This window comes from Lutjanus erythropterus, chromosome 9 (assembly GCF_056507025.1).
Source record: "Lutjanus erythropterus isolate fLutEry1 chromosome 9, fLutEry1.hap2, whole genome shotgun sequence".
Taxonomy (NCBI): Eukaryota; Metazoa; Chordata; class Actinopteri; order Lutjaniformes; family Lutjanidae; genus Lutjanus; species Lutjanus erythropterus.
In genome coordinates, this window is record NC_139325.1 from 14,104,852 (window position 1) to 14,122,075 (window position 17,224).

Consider the following 17,224-nt stretch of genomic DNA (forward strand, 5'->3'; position numbering starts at 1 on the left):
AGTACAGATTGCAGATACCAGTTGTTTAGTCAAAAGGTTGTCATGAACTCATTAGGATGATAACTGTAATGGTAGTGCGGCGCTGCATTATGTAATACCTGTACACGTGTAGATACTGACATCTAGAGCTGTCACAATACCAGAATTTGAAACTTTGATACTAGCATTAAAAAAGCTAATATACCTCCTTTAATAACACAGCAAAAAGAAAAAAAAGTCTTAGGCACACAAAATAGGTCTGAAATACAGTCTTGAATTACATCACACTTAAATATTTTTTTGCTATAGCTTTGGTGATACTATAAGTAACTGATACTATATTGTTTTAATCATGTGCTATTGAAAAGGTATTGATACTTAAAATACTTTTGACAGCCTTACTGATATTCATCTCTTAGTGCCACCAAAGTCACAATAACTATGCTATGGCAATTGAGAAACGTGCAAAATTACCACAAATAATTGTGTTTTGTTCATGGCAACAAGGACAGTCAATCACTTTTTGTAAACCTTTTCTAACAGACCTTCTGTAACTTCTTCACCAACACATACTGTGAATCTTCAAACATGCAGTTAAAAGTAATCAGGCTACCTGCAGTCAAATATTTAGCCTATTAGCTTTATTTTCCAGTTTTATTTTCTACAAACTGTAACAGCTACCATCATGTAGGACCAACTTCACAGTAAGATAGATATTTTAATTAATTAATGTGTATCATTAATTTGAATCACTTCTCTAATATTAAGTTGTATGCATTTGAACAATATCTTAACTCTTTCTGTGCCTATAAAGTGTCAATGAACCAGAAATGAAATGTGAAATGAAGGATAATCACTTTGATCTCATTTGACTGGCTTAGTTTAGAGCTGTGACTAATCTAATCCAATAGATAGCCAATATTAATGTAACTCGTTCATCACATATCTGACTAACACAACTGATCCATACAATTCAGATTCCATAATCTGAATTATTTAGAGAATTATAGATAACGCAAGTTTAACTTTTCGTTACATATACAAGCAGAGCTTGTGCTGGACCATGAACCAGCTGGAACGTAACATGAGACAGTCTGCAACTGCAGCTGTACTGGCAGATATCCAAATTATCTGAACCAGAACGAATCTGAAAAATAGTGGATCAGTGCATCTCTATTAATTTCATACACACTGTCAAGCCAAAATTAGCATGATATAATGAAGAAATAAAGAATCATTTTTAAAGCTAAATTGTTTATTGGTGGAGTGACTATTTTTGCTCATCAGTAACATCTACTTGCATCAACAGGCATGATGACAGTATTTCCCCTCATTCATTCAGCAGAGAACATTCCATTAATACAGACTGTACATGAAAATATATGAAATTTTGTTTAAATTTGACATTTGCAAAATATAGATAAGTCACAGTACAGTATGTCCACAAATCAGAAGTGCAGAATAAAGCCATGTTTAAAAAGGTACAGGTAATGATACGCAGGAAAGAGGACCATGGTCAAAACCATGATTTCTGAATCAAGAGGACTCTACTGCTTAAACAAAAACAAAAGAGGAAACACTGTGACAGATCTTGAGATTTAGCCAGATGCCTTTTAAGTTAAGACAGAACAAATGATCAATCACAGCTCTTTGTTTTCAACTAACTTAATGGCCCCTGTTCACTTCATCTTGGCCACAAAGTCTTCACCCTTCTTGATAGAAGCCTTCAGCTCATCCATGGCATCAGCCACCAGCTTCTCCTCGAAGGCGGACAGCTTGCCCAGTCCAAGGTTCTTCTCAATGCCGTTCTTCCCCAGGAGGATAGGCGTGGAGAAGTACTTGCACTCTGTCTCCTCGGACCTGACATAGGAGCACTCCACCACACCCTCCTTTCCATTCATGGCGTCCAGGATTGAGAAGGTGAAGCGGGCACCAGCGTAGGCCATGGAGAGGGTGGCAGACCCAGAACCAGCCTTGGCTTTCACTACCTCTGTGCCAGCCTCCTGGATTCTGCCGGTCAGAGCAGCCAGCTGGTCAGCAGGGAACTCCACCTTTGGTGTGCACTGGGAAATGAGGGGGATGATGGTTTTCCCAGCATGACCTCCAATGACCGGTACATTGACACGAGCTGGATCAAGGCCTTTGAGCTCTGCCACAAAGGCATTTGCTCTGACAATGTCCAGGGTTGTGACACCAAACACTCTGTTGGGATTGTACACTCCATGCTTCTTCATGACCTCTGACGTAATGGGGATGGTGGAGTTGACGGGGTTGGCAATGATGCAGATCATGGCCTCGGGGCAGTTGCGGGCGCAGGCATCGGCTAAGGTGGCAACGATGGAGGCGTTGGTGTTGAAAAGGTCATCACGAGTCATGCCGGGTTTCCTGGGCACACCGGCGGGAATGACCACGACGTCGCAGCCCTGCAGAGCGGCATCCAGCTGGTCGGGGCCCATGTGGCCTGTCACCTGGGCCCTTGTCTCGATGTGGCTGAGGTCTGCAGCCACCCCGGGTGTGTGGGCAATATCATACAAGGAGAGGTGACTCACCAGGGGGCTATTCTTGAGAAGCAGAGATAGTGGCTGGCCTATGCCGCCTGACGCTCCGAGCACCGCCACCTTGGCGTTGTTCTGCGAGGAGGTGGACAGGCTCCGGGCGAGGCTGACGGTCGGTCTCACGGCGCGGGAGAACATTTTGTCTCTGTGACTTCTTTTGATACTACAGTGAAAATAGAAACGCGAAGAGCCCCTCTCCTCTGTGACACCAACGTCCTCTAGCCACGAGCGAACAGGAAGACAGTGAACTGTCATGCGTCGAGGATAAGGGCAGGGTTGCCAGGTCCGCGGTTTTTCCGCGGAATTGGGCTACTTTTGCATGTTGTCACGATTGGCATATACGCCGATTGGCATGCATCTTGTATTAATGACATCTATAAATACATATTCTAACATCTATATTATAGCTGAATTTATTTATTTATTTATAATTATACATATGTGCACGCATGGTCGTTTGGCACGTAAAACGCACGCCACGCCCCCTACCCTTCTACCTGCTCTACCCCTAGCTCATTGGTCTAGAACCGCCACTGACACACACACAATATACCATAATTAGTCCTTTGCGAAGAGAGGAGGGAAAGGGTAACGACACCGATAAGACAAAGCGTCAGGGAATTGGCCAACGTTTATTTATGACAGTATACTGTATTTAATTACGCAAGACCATGTTAGGACCTAGGTTAATAACTATTCAGGGTAGCTAACTGGTCTTAATTTGTTTTAGGTTACTTTGTAGATATCATAATACTTAAAAGCAGTGTTTATGGCAGGGACATGTTTTGAACTCTGGTACTGGACTGGTTGGAGGGTCAGTTTTGTTGGCAGTTTGGCTGGTTTTGTCATACAAAACCTGGCAACCCTGGATAAGCGTCGTGCGATGTTACGTCAAATAGCGTCAGCGCGCACCGTTACGTCGTCGTCTTTATTCAGCCTCTTTTTTTAGAGGAAAACAAAGCCAGTTAACATTGGAAGTCGCTAAATTAGCATTGGAAATCAGCACTGTTACACGACTTGCAGCTGTATGCCGGACCAACACAGCTAAATCTAACGGTACGGTAAGTACGCAGTCTTCACATGGTCTCTATCATGAGAATGAAAATGCCTCTCCTCGCTGTTTATGTCGCCCTGCTAAAATAAGCTAGCGCCATCAGATGAACTCCGTCTATTTGCTGGAGTCAGAGTGCTGCCATCAGCCCCGCCAGCGTTAGCTACAACAGGTCTTATTGTTATGGTGCTTTGCCAGTCGAGAGATCCCTTTGTACCCTTTGACTTGTGTTTGTACGTGTAACGTCAACAACAAACGGCTCGCTTTTAAGTAACTGCCAAGCAATATTAGCTGAACTAGTTTGCTTCAAGACTGTCACCAGTTAATGTTAATATTAAACCGCTAGCTATTGATTTGACTCGAGTAACGTTAGCTGTGTTCATCACTAGCCTTGTTATAAGGCCAGCTGGGTTAACATGAACTTGAGACAGTTGGCTGACACAGGTCAATATTTGTAGTCAGACAGTTAAGAGAACAGCCCGTTGTTGTACAATCTTGTGTACTCCCCTACTTACAGTGAATTAAAGCAAACTTCTAGCTCATCCTTTTAAATGATCGAGCTTGATATTGTGTACCAGAGTTGTAGTTACCCTCAGGACAGTCTGAAAATAAATATATTTTCACTTTTACTTACTGCTCTTTTCCTTTCGGCAGTGGCAAGTGTGAAGGTCCGTCAACTCTCCTAATGATACAGCAGCATTAAGGGTACTTCCAGTAAGTATCAAGTATCATGCGTGCATGTGTTGTTTCAGGTTGCAAATGGCATATAGATCATAGTATCATTCCATATTGATAATTTTTAGTTTCACTTCATCTGGGGACTGTTTGCTACTGAGTGAATGACATGCATTTGAATACTAGATGTGATCATGACACCAGCAGTAAAATAAAAGTATTTTTATTGCAGATGATAAATCTCACTAGAATTTTTTATCATAATCAATTCACAGCACCAACCACAATAATAGAGATGGGTATTAAGACTTAATTAATTTCTCTATACTGATACTTTACTGATAGCCCACTATTTACTACTACTACTATTTTAATTTGGTACAGAAAAGACATGACATGAGAACATATGAAAAGATTATTTTAGTACTCCACTTTTGCAGTTTAGTTAAGTGTGCCCACACTTTTGAATGTTTTGCCTCGTCAGCTGCTTATGTAACATTACATAAATGCAGACAGTGGCATCATTTGTCCAGGAGCTTAAAGATATTTATGCACTGGGCAGATGGGAACTAGCACTGGTTTAGTGCAGGTTCTTGATACCCATCACTACACATAATAATGATAATAATAATAATAGCCTTGAATATTGATTTCTTACTCTAACCATTATTTGTCCCCTTCCCTCAGTACTTCCTAAGGATGGCTAGTTGTGGGGAAGTTGACCACTCTGTTAGCTCACTTCCATCCAGTAAGAAAGGCAGCAACAGTGGTGGTGGAAGTGGGAACAGTGCCGAATCATCGTGCTCTGGCTCCAGCAACTCATCCCCAGCTCTGTCTGTACCGGAGTGTGCCATCTGTCTACAGAGCTGCGTCCATCCTGTCCAGCTTCCATGCCATCACGTCTTCTGTTTCCTTTGTGTGAAGGGAGCATCCTGGCAGAGCAAACGCTGTGCTCTCTGCAGACAAGAAGTACCGGACGACTTCCTGGAAAGGCCTACGCTTCTCTCTCCAGAGGAGCTGAAAGCATCAGCGGGAGGCCGGGGCGGGGCAGCAAGTGATCATGCCTGGTATTATGAGGGCCGTAACGGTTGGTGGCAGTATGACGAGCGAACCAGCCGCGAGCTGGAGGACGCTTTCTCCAAGGGCAAGAAAACCGCTGAAATGCTGATTGCTGGTTTTTTGTACGTAGCTGACTTGGAGAATATGGTGCAGTACAGGCGCAATGAGCACGGCCGTAGACGCAAGATGAAGAGGGACGTTTTGGATATCCCCAAGAAGGGAGTGGCGGGACTGCGTTTGGACACTGAGGGTGTCACTGGGGCCATTGGGGCAGCAGGTCGAGAAAACTCTGCTGATGGGGCTGATACCACAGTAGCGGGTGTACAGCAGCAGGTCACAGGTATCCCGTCGACTGTTACAGCCCCTCCAGCCACTGCCAGACCTCCCACCTCCCTAGGTGGTCAGCCTGGCAACAGCAGTAGCCCCACCCTAGAGGATGCTCTCTCCCAGCTGCAAATCAGCCCCAGGCCCACACCTTCTCATGAGCGGTCTGAGCCTGGGGAAGGAGAGGAAGAAGATGAAGAAGAGGAGGCGTCGCCCTCCAGGTCCTCTGACCCTCACACCTCCGTGGACGAGTCCGGCTCTGGAGATTGGAGCGACGACGAGGAAGAGGAGGATGAAGAAGAGGAGGGGGGAGATGGGGAGCGTGTAGAGCCCTGGGAGGGGAGGCAGCGGAGGCAAAGACTGAATCCAGAGGACAGAGCCCCTCCTGGGGCTGAGTCCGCCTCTCCCCCTTCTTCATCCAGTAGCAGCGGGAGGTCCAGAATGCCTGATGGCCAGTGTACAGTGACTGAAGTGTGAAGTTGATACCATCGTCACTAAATGGCTCTGTTCCATTTCACTAATTTATTCCTCACTGTATGCTGTCATTCACTCTGTCACGATCAGATGTGGGTGGACTGCTTGATGCAAGGGAAATCAAGAATTACATACTCCATGTTTTTAGGCAAACAACTCAATTTTAGCAGTCTGATTTAGTGCCTCTTTTGGGCTCACAATGATCTGGATGTGTCTGTATGATTTATTTGTTTGTCTCATCCAGCATATACCCAGCCAGTAGAAGCAATGTTGGGTTTTATGTTCTAGCACAGAGCGTTCTAGTACTGAGACAGGAGCTTGGTAAACAACCAGATGGATACAGCATGTTGTTGTGAACCATGAAATCTCAGATTTGTTGAGGTAGATGTATCAGACTTATTGTGGTGATCAGCTGCCATCAGTCTGCTCACTTTTTGCCATTTGGTTGCAGGCACATCAAGTCTCTTCTTTTTAAATTCCAGAAAAGTGGAAGGGGACAGTTCGGCTTACTTGATGTGGGGCTGTACGAGATACTTAACGATAGTCAGTGTATTAGCTGCAGTAGATGCCAGTCAGCATGACCTCAGTTTGGAAAAGCCGAGAAGGACACCAGCACAGAAGCAAAGGAATAAACTGCTGCAGCAACAATAGGTGTTTTAGTCGCTAAAAAATAGTCCACCTAAAAAAGAAAAAATCAATATCACTTTTAGTGTATGCTATATTTAGAATATTTTCACTGCTTTACTTTGCTGTCAGTCAGACAGCCTGTTCTGACAGGAAACTGGCATTATGTAAGCCAAACCAACCAAACTCCACAGGCGAAATCAGTCATTTTACACAAAACATGGGAGTTGCAGTGCCACTGCTGCCTCAATCTGTTATTTTGTTAGTGTTATTATGTGGTTTTGATTAATATGAACTGTTTAAAACATGAAAGTCACACAATAAGACAAACAAACTAAGCGATCGAGGGTCAGTAGATCAGTAATTTCCGTGCTCTGCGAGGTAAAATCACTCATTTCAACTATGGTTGGTTTGCAGAAGGTGATATATGGCTTTCATTATGTCAGGTTCCCATCAGAAAAGGCTGTCTGATGGCAAAGTAAAGTGGTGAGAATATTCTAAATACAGTGTACACTACAGTGTCCACAGCAGTACATTGCTTAGCTTCCATGCTGATTCCTCTTTGCTTTCTCTTAACTGGGGATGTCCTGACCTGATACCTCATACAACCTCACTTCAAGAAACGTAAAATATCCCCTTCAAAAAGGTAAAAGTGACTTGCCAGCCTGCTTCTTCTTATTCTAGGTATTTTTGTGTTGAAAATTTATTATCCTAACAGTCAGAGAGTTTTTGGGAGTCTCAGCCAGATCAGTGACGTTAGAGTGAGAAAGCATAAATGAGGATGTAACTCCTGGAAATGGAACTGTGTCTTTATCATTATCATGAACGGCTGCATTCTATTCATCTTACACTTTTAACTCTCTCAGCTAACATAGCACGCAGAAATGAGCTTGTTAGAGCTCAAGTCCTCTGACTACTCTTGCAAAGAATTGAATTCTTGATAACTTGTTCCCGACCTCCACCTGACCCGAATTATTTCCTTTACTTAACTGCAGATTTAACAGATCATGAGGCCTTTCCTTCAAAATGCTAAAATGTAACTGTTAACTCTTGGAAGTATGTCGTTTTAGAGCAGAACGAAAATCTTCAGGCTGTTTATCCAGATAAAGAAAGGAAACCGAAGTACTTGCTAATGCTCTTATGCCATGTGGGTATTAAAATTTCACACTTAATGAGCAACAACATAGTCATGTCTCTCAGGAGCCCACAGGATTATTTGGCTACGTGCCTAAGGGTTTGTCTTGGCTATCCTTTAAGCTGCAGCTCTCTGAAATTTGAAAATATGTAGAGATTACAACTACTGTTCTAAATGAATGTGCATATTGGAAGTACATATCAAATTTATTTTAACCTTTTCCAGCTTTAAATAATTGGCATTTTAATGTGAAGTATTAGTGTTTTCCTTTTTAAAGCTGTCGAGGCCTCTGCAGCCTCATTAGCATTCTTATTGTCCCTGACTAAAGTATTCTCAATTGGTGTGTTTCTAAAGTTTTGTGATTTGTGCGTGTTTGAAGAGAGAGTTATTTAAACACTACTGGTTGGCAGGATGTTGAGAATTGATATTTTTGGGGTTGAGTTTGAGTACATGTTTTTAATTTGCGTTTGTTTTTTTGTGTTTCTTATGGTTGTAAATCCTCTTGTGTGTGATGTCTGAGGCAGTAAGAAAACAAGAACATGCCATTGCTATTGGCCATCCTGCAGAGATTTCAAGTTATGTTATTTTTATATTTCTTACTTGCTTAATACATCATCAGCTCTGTCTTAGACTTTTCATTCTGAAGAATAAAGTTTGTGTAACAGTTTTTGCTTGGCAAATTTTTTGTTACATGGTTTGTAATTTAAGAATAAATTTTGTCATTTCATCATCCTAAAAGGGTAATACTTTTCTGCTCTGTCTGATTATTATATTCTTGGGTTCTTGTTTTACTGTGTCATATGGTGCCTGTAAGCTTGTTTTTTCTTTAAAATATATCTGTACAGAGTGTTATACAAGTAGAAGTATCAATAGGCCCATTGTAAGTGAGACCCTTTTTTTCTCTTCACTACCACCTGAAGAGATTTTTCTATGGGGGGAAAAGTCACATTCTTTCCACTGGACGAGAGACTTAAGTATTCAATTCAATATATATTCTTATTTTTATAACAAAGCATCAAAAAGAAGACTTAAAACAAAGTTTCCCAATCTTTTTCCTTACAAGACCCCTTTTCTTTCATTGACTAAACTGACCCCTGACAATGTGACATATTTTATGGATATTTCATATTATATTCAATGCAAAACAGTAACAGCACAGAACTAGGTTAAAATTCTAGAACCTAATAGAAATAAATAGAAATTAACCTAAATAGTGAATGTGATAACTGCATGAACCTGTGTAAAATGAGCGACATGGATGAATTTTAATGATATTATTTCCTGTGAATGCTGTATCACAGATGATTTTTTATGATTTTTAAGAAACTTTTTGCACAATTCTCTGTATTATGTATATGTTGCAGCCTTCTTTTTTTGATAAATTTAGTGTTTCAGTCTCCCTGACTGTTGACCATTGTTCTGTTCTCTATGTTTGTCAGGCTGTTTCAACTGCATACTTTTCTAATACAGGATGAGGCTGATTTCCCAGAGAGTGAAGGCTATAGCTGTATTCAGCTATTCTCCATGCCATTACTCTGTAAGATTCCTTTTAAGTTTATATCTTAAATAATAATCAGAACTTTAAAAATAACAATTTCACTTAGTTTTCTTCATGGAAGTGATTGAAATTTTGAGGTATAGGCCTGCTTTATATATGTTTCTGTTGTATGCTACTACGACTACATGATCAAAATAGCTTACAAGAAAGATAGCATTTACATATCTGTAGTGTGCACAGTTTGCATCACAGCCTGTTTTTTTCCTACCATAAATGAGTGTTTAGGTGCTGTTCATTGTAATAAGGTCAACTCTTGTGTTCCCGTCACTCACCTTGTAGGTGTTTTGATATTCTGACCGCAGCAGCTATCAGCTCTCCAGCTGGGTGTCTGGCCAGAAAACATGACCTCTGGAAGGGGAACCGGAGATAAAGGCCTGGCATCCACCGGGGATCTGTCCTGTTCTTGCCATTTCAGTCTGTGCACGGATATGCTTTTGCAACACCTCATTTGCTGTATGGAGACATTTTAAATCTGCAATGAAAAATGAGCTACAAATTAGTGCCAAACCTCATGAAAGAATTCAGTATGCGTATTTAAACTGTTTGATTTGGCCCTGCGCTTCAACATCACGTGCATGTATGAGAGCCAGAGGACTGAAAACATGCCAACAGTGCTCTTACCTACAGCTAAGAATCTCCCAACAAAACAGAAACAGAAAAGTGGAGATGATTGAGGCCATAATGAACAAATAACCTAAAATAACCTACAAAACTGAGTTAAAGAGGAAAGAAGTGCAGCAGCAGTATTACTCAGTCCTGCAGACAGATGCTGATGTCTCGTGCTTGTTATTCCTCATCAGTATCTGTATCTGTATGCTGCTGCTCTGCTTCAGTCAGGATCAGCCAGGCAAGATCTAATCATTACCATAATCCCATTTTCAGGGGACATGGAGGAAAGGCAGTGTTCATTTGCTTGACTGATGGGGACAGGAGGGATTTAGAAGATGGAGAATGTAGTCCTTTACTTCCTCGTTTTCATCCATACTAAAAATATAAGACTATGTGGAACCTGTGGAATTAAAAAGCATAATCGCAGTTTTATTACAGATGTGCTTTGACTGCGAAGATAAATCTGACAAAAATAGGTTTATTATATAATTAAATATTATAATTATATAAAAGATAAAGGTTTTGTTGTAAACAGGAAGCTACAGAGTCTGGTCACTAAAATATAATCTCAAAGGAACGGGGGAGTTTTATTTATAGTATTAATAAAGTTTTCAGCCCTGGAAGCACCAGCCTCATTCCATCTTCTCCAGCAGAATTATGTTTGCAATACAAAGTATGAACGAGAAAAACAAACATCACTGCTCTACTCTTGAGATATGTAGATATAATATCATATACAGAGAGACCAAACAAAATATATCATAACCATTATAGTATGTGACAGTGAGATGTTTTTGTTCTGTTTTTGGTCTCCACCAGCTTCTGAGGGAAATGTGTCTTTAGCTGTTTAATGCTCCACTATGGTCATCAGCTAGGATTTATCTGGTCTGTCTGCCATTTGGTGCTGAGCAGAAAGTGCACAGAAGGTTTTTGAACTTGAGCTGCCTGCTACACCCAAAAACAAAGCTGTGAGAGTGTTAAGATTGACACAGTAAAGTTGCAGCCAATGAGCTGAAACCCGTTATAAAGCTCTGCAAAACCGAGGGAGGGGAGTAGATTCAAGTAGCGTTATACTGCCTAAAATGCTGGTATTGGTTTCATGGAGAGAACACAAGTATGTGGACCAGTCCAATAACGCATAATTTATTAAACAACCAAAAACATCTGTGGCATTAATTTTCTATATGTACTTGTTCATGATATACAAATGATTTAACATGAGCCAGGCCATACAGTGGTAACAATTGTATCACATTGGTATTGGATCAGTACTCGGCATCAGCTGATACACAAAGTTCAGGTGTCAGAATCGGTATTGGGAAAGAGAAAAAATGGTATTGGAACATCTCTAAATTCAAGTCATCTTTTTCATGGCAGCCATATTGTTGTGGAATAGTGAGGTCTCACCAATGATACTCAACAACATAGTACCTTTGGTAACACCTGTGTGTACTATTTCATGCCAAAATGGCTGCTGTGAAAAAGTCTATTATCAGTGTAATTTAGGCAATTAACCAGCTGATTTAGTGAAATGATAAAGTTGTGGTCGTAACCCCACAGTGTCCACATTTTTGATACAACATTCAGTTGAAAAGTATTGAGAAGTATTTTTAAATGTCTTCAGCACACCAAAGAACTAAGTATATTCATGTCACGGTCAGTCTGAATCAATTGTCCCTCTCTGTGGAAATGAACACAGACACTCATTTGTGTTTGGACTTGCTGGCCAGAGCCTGCAGGTTAGCCGGACCACCCCACACTGTCCCAAACACGTCCTTCTCTGTCCTCAGAGCGTCTGACAGAGGGAGCTCTCTGCCTGACAGCACCACCTTCTTCACAGCCTGGATCACTGGGGCGGGTCCTTTTGTGTAGCGACTGAGCCAGTTTTCAGCCTGCTGCAGCAGAGTCCCTGCACCCTGCTCATCCTGGGGGACCTCCAGGACTCCATCTGCCAGTCCAATCTGCAGGCCAAACTCAGGGTCCACTTTCAGAGCACCGCCGAGCAGCTTCAGAGCATTCTGGCTCCCGACAATGTGGACGAGTCGTGCTGCACCACCCCAGCCTGGAACCAGACCCATGTGTTTATGGACAAACTGGATCACACTGCCAGATGCCATTAACCTACGAAAGAGGCAACCAGTCAGAACATTAGAAAACTTCTGGATGAAAGGTGAGGATGGAAAATAAAAAGGTGTTTTTGTTTATTCGCCTATATAAAAACATCACCTGAAATCGCAGGCAGTGGTGAGTTCTGCACCTCCACCCAGCGCTCTCCCCTCCACCAGAGCAACAGACATCAGAGGCAGCCTGCACTGAGAAAACTCTTCTGTCAGCATACTGTAGCACCCATTACATAACAACTCAACTCCAACTTCTTTAAGCTCAGACTGGTTGCTGCTGCTTTAGTCTGCACTGATATTTACTGGAGCAGTACGGAAATGAGAGGCCTTACCTGAGTAGTCTTGTAAGACAATTCTGCATGAACATACACATCTTCATCCCATCCTACAAGGCAGAAACATCACTTAGAAACATCCTAGAGCCAAAGACAAGCAGAGACAAAGTGTCTTCTAACTTTCTGTTTTACTCTCATTTATTCCTATATTTCATATCATAATATAGTTTGAGCGAGTACTTTTGCATTGAGCTGCTGTTTTGTAACTGCTCTTCCATGTATGTTTGTCCATGTTTTATTTGTTTTAACAATTTTTACACACAAATACACATGCTTGCATACACGTGTGCATGCTTACATACTCTCTTACACATCAGATACTAACAATTTCTGCTTTAAAATGGGCTTTATTATTCTGTTACCAGTTGTAGTTTGACATCCCTTGTGTTATTTTCTGTATGTTAATTTTGCATTCGCAATATCTTTGTGAAATTTTATTTAGGTGGAGGCTTCAAACAAGTCCTCTGAGATTTTTTGTCTCTCTCTGCACTGTATTTTTATTATTATCTTTGCAATTTTTTAAATTGTGCAAAATAAAACTAAGGAGTGAGGTAAGGTGGTGCAGTCAAACAGATGGAATACAGCAGACAGCAACAGAAGAGATACTGTAAAGAATTTCTCTGCTTTGCTACCTGTGGGTTAGATATCGCCCTGACAGCGTTGAGGTCCGAGCCAGAGCAGAAAGTTCCAGCAGCACCCTGAACAATGAGCCCTTTACAGTCTGTCCAGCTCTCCAGCTGGCTCACCCTGTCCTCCAGATCCACCATCATACTGCCTGAGAGGAGGAAACACTCTGAACAATAAACTGAACTGCACATTGGACAAATTATTATGTGTAAATGAATTTCATCCCCGTAATAACAAATCTGCTCAAGCCCCTCGAAGGAAAATACACAGTGTTGAATGTCACTTTACCAGAGAAGGCGTTCATGCGGGAGGGGTTGTTAATGGTCAGGACAGCGACACCAGACTCCTGTTTGAGCAGATCAATGGAGCCTCCAGGAAAGGCCTGCAGCTTCTCTCTGATCTCCTCCTGGCTAAAGCCGTGGATGCTGGAGTACACACAGCCACTACTCTGTCTCTGCAGCCGCCTGAGAGGAAAGAAAGACTTCAGAAAGTTATGAACAGCTACACCAGTACACACATATACAGTTAAGATACATTGCTAGTAGATTTTTTTAAGTATGTCATGACAGCATGTCTTCATGTCTATGTTGTTCTTTATGCAATTAAATGTTTGCTTTAAGCTGAATAATAAATTAATTCAAATCAAATAGAATATACTTTGTATAACTGTAGTAAAAACAAATGCTGTGCCTAATGGACATTAGACTGGTGTTGTTCAGGACTCAAAGTTATTGTTTGCTCTCACAAACAGGAGGGAGATGAATGCTTTTAATACACTCCCTTACTTCTCTATAAATCAGCCTGAAGGAGGCATGGCAGAAATCCACACAAACAAGCTAAACTTGTATCACATAAAACTGAACCATCTCCATTTCTGACTCATTGTAGTCATGAGTCAGAATCCAAGAAATTATTAGTTTTACAGATTAGCATTTCACAACTCTCAGTACCTTAGAGATGCATTTTTATTGTTAGACCTGTCCGTGTTTGTGATTTGTGATCAAATATTGTGAGTCCAGCTCAGCAGACTTTACGTTCCTTTATTTATGACTTTATTTACTGTCACCATGGTGATTAACAGTGATGCAGGCTGGGTTCCTTTACCTGACCCAGGCTGCACAGCTGCTGCTCCCAAGGAGCTGTCGCCTCACTGCACACAGCACCATCCTGAAAAAGTATGGAGGTGGAGAAACGTCTGAAAAAATGTTCACTTTTATCTTCACTGCAAAAAATAACCTCAGACATATTCAACATGTCATGTATATGATTTTTAATACCACTGTTTAATTACATTTAAGGCATTTTTTTCAATAAAACAACAAATGTGGAAATATAGGCATACTCTTCTGAGTAAATATGTATATTGTCAGTTCAAAGTTTTAAGTAAGGCAAAATGACAATAACTGGTTGAGTTAAAGAGCATCTGTCAAAAACCATTCAGAAGCAAAAACCTAAAAGACTGTAATAGTATAACAGAGGCATTCAAATTTAACTCTTGCACTTGGAGAGAGTATATAATATAAGACCCTCCTAAACAGATTTTAAGACCACTTCATAGTTTTGAAGGTGGTTCATTAGTAAATGTGAATTTAAGATTTTTTAAGGTCCTGTAGCGACCCAAATATGACTTTGTTTAAAAAGAGATGGACACATACTATAAGGAGGGAAAAAATTAGAGGACAAAGAGCATTGCCAATATACCAAGCTGACTGAGTGAGAATGGCAGCAAGTATTGTTTTTGAGCACGTTGTGCAAAGAAAATCACCAGAATCAAATTAATTCCTATGACTTCTAACATAATTGGGACTGTGATAGACCTTTTTCACAGCAGACATTTTGACACACCAAACAGCTGTTACTGATAACAATAACGATGACCCTGTGTCCCATGAAACAATGACAGAAACTGAATCAGCTAAAATAAATCCAAAAATCCCTAATTTGATGATTTACACCTGTTTTCCCTCCCTGTGGCATGTCAAAAAGTCTTCTGTGAAAGGGGTTTATTAAAATATAGTATTAAACTGGCTTTGATACTGGGATGATGAAAAGCAAACATGAATTGAGAGAACCTGAAAATAATGATTGATAATCACCAAAGGCTCATTTCACTGCTACCTTTTACTCTAAACTTTAAAATTCAAATATGTTGTTTTATTGGCAAAAATAAATAACCTTCTTCATGGCAGCCATATATTAATATGACGTAGAGGGCTAAACACAGGTGTTACCACTGATACTGATTAAGGACCCGTTCCATTAAGTGTTGCAGAGTCCTTTCATTGAGCCAACATGCCACAACAGCAGCCCCCTGACTCCGTTCAACCAGAATGGAACAGACCTTTGAATAGTATCATTGGTAACACCTGTGTTTACTATTTCATGACAAACTGGCTGCTGGGACAAGGGCCTGCTGCCAAATAGGATGCTAAAGTCATCAAACAGGTCGGATTAACTATAGGTTTGTAAAATTTAGCAAGGCTGAGTTACTGACTGTACTGCTATACTTCGATGTTGCTTCATGTTTAATGACATGTTTCTGGTTGACACCACCGAGATACGGAAGCAAACCAGTTACACAAACCACTCATAAATAAGTTTGCTATAGTTTTGAATGTCCATACGAACTGTTGTTGTGCAGTAAACCATTGAATTCAACAATTTGAAAGCTGAATGTCAAACAAGGTTCGAGTATCTAACTTCAAAACATACGCACACAACGAGCCGCACAGAAAACCAACAGACTGCGTAAAACATGTTTACCACTATAGCACTTACAAACCATTTAGCACACACCAACCTTGCTTATTATTGACAGTCCTGTGGTGTTACTCTGAAATCTGTCCCCTCGAAACTAGAGCTCTTGCTTCGGAAGTACATAATGGGAACACAAATCTAGTTCCTAACTCCTCCACGAGGGGGCGAAGAATACCACGACGCAGCAAACATGAACTGGGATTCATTTACAACAGGGGTGACAAACTCACATCAGCGTTGTAGGTGCCCTCAACAGGCCGGTTGTAAATGTAGACCTATAAAAACGTAATTTGTATCATATCATATAGTTGATTCTGCGTTTAATTACTGAATTGAGTAACAACTTAATAATTGATAACTAGCCATGAAAGTAGAAGTGTTGGAAAAATACTGTCAGACATTGATTAAGCTCTTTTTTCGCTGGGATTTAAGGGGTCAAAGTTTACAGACAGTTAGTTTCTCTTTTATTTTCACATTCAAATTTTGCCTTATCTGCATGACCATAGTTACATTAGTACACAGGATATATTGTTCTGGGCATGTACTGTAAACAAAGCTTGCAAATAACCTAGAATGTAATAATAATATATAAAAAAAAGGGTTGGGGGGGGTTGTAACTGTATTTTGTTGTGTATTTTGTTAAAGCTTTTATTTCATTTCCAATGAGAGCACAGTCACAAATCTCCCCTGGCTGAAAAACATTCAATCACCTGATTATGATGAGGAGATGTAGTGTACAATAGATTTATGTAGATTTATAACATATATATCACTCGTCACCATTAAAGTAATGTGAAGGAACTTTTAGACACTTTTTTAATTTGGTCAAACATTACTTCTACAGTAAGAGATGTAAGTTGAATGTAGACAGGATGAAACATCAGTTTTTATGATCACTTCAAAAAATGAATGTTCATTACAAAGAAAAAACAAAATATGTGATTTATTCACATACATCTACTCATTCTGAAGTTTCTCAACCAGCTGATCTCTGACTGAAACCTCATTTTCTTTGACTGTTTTACAGATAAAAATATGATCCTGGTGAGTCCTGTCCATCCTGTGACTGAGGGAGATTCTGTCAGTCTGAGCTGCAAATTGAGAGAAGAAAACTTTGTGTCCAGTGTGTTTTTCTATCAAAATGATAAAATCATTCAAAGTGATACCAGAAGGGAGCTGAATATCTCTGCAGTGTCCAAGTCAGATGAAGGATTCTACAAGTGTCAACACTCAGGACAAGAGTCAACACACAGCTGCATGTCAGTTCAGGGTGAGACAGATCATATAATTCCTGTGTGGTAATGACTGTCAAATATTCATGTAATTCCTGTGTGGTAATGGA

General features: G+C 40.7%; 3 protein-coding genes across 5 annotated transcripts; 1 reads left to right on the top strand and 2 right to left on the bottom strand.

The window, feature by feature from the left end:
• Positions 1-1,216: 1,216 nt before the first annotated feature.
• mdh2 (malate dehydrogenase 2, NAD (mitochondrial)) lies at positions 1,217-2,789 on the bottom strand. The gene has a single exon (XM_084726225.1). The coding sequence runs from the start codon at positions 2,787-2,789 to the stop codon at positions 1,659-1,661; it is 1,131 nt and encodes a 376-aa protein (XP_084582351.1). The 3' UTR covers positions 1,217-1,658.
• Positions 2,790-3,321: 532 nt separating this feature from the next.
• On the top strand, positions 3,322-7,030 carry LOC146321175 (E3 ubiquitin-protein ligase rnf146-like). 2 transcript variants are annotated; one of them, XM_084726226.1, is made up of 3 exons: positions 3,322-3,595; positions 4,240-4,299; positions 4,948-7,030. In XM_084726226.1, the coding sequence occupies exon 3, from the start codon at positions 4,960-4,962 to the stop codon at positions 6,118-6,120; it is 1,161 nt and encodes a 386-aa protein (XP_084582352.1). In that variant the 5' UTR covers positions 3,322-3,595; positions 4,240-4,299; positions 4,948-4,959; the 3' UTR covers positions 6,121-7,030. The 2 variants fall into 2 exon arrangements, with proteins under 2 accessions (XP_084582352.1, XP_084582353.1); XM_084726227.1 differs by having other exon boundaries at positions 3,322-3,590.
• A 4,616-nt stretch (positions 7,031-11,646) lies between these two features.
• Positions 11,647-16,007, bottom strand: echdc1 (enoyl CoA hydratase domain containing 1). 2 transcript variants are annotated; one of them, XM_084725632.1, is made up of 7 exons: positions 15,926-16,007; positions 14,230-14,292; positions 13,414-13,589; positions 13,131-13,273; positions 12,496-12,548; positions 12,270-12,350; positions 11,647-12,164 (listed from the first exon to the last, which is right to left on the bottom strand). In XM_084725632.1, the coding sequence occupies exons 2-7, from the start codon at positions 14,289-14,291 to the stop codon at positions 11,747-11,749; spliced, it is 933 nt and encodes a 310-aa protein (XP_084581758.1). In that variant the 5' UTR covers position 14,292; positions 15,926-16,007; the 3' UTR covers positions 11,647-11,746. The 2 variants fall into 2 exon arrangements, with proteins under 2 accessions (XP_084581758.1, XP_084581759.1); XM_084725633.1 differs by having other exon boundaries at positions 15,904-15,926.
• Positions 16,008-17,224: the final 1,217 nt, after the last annotated feature.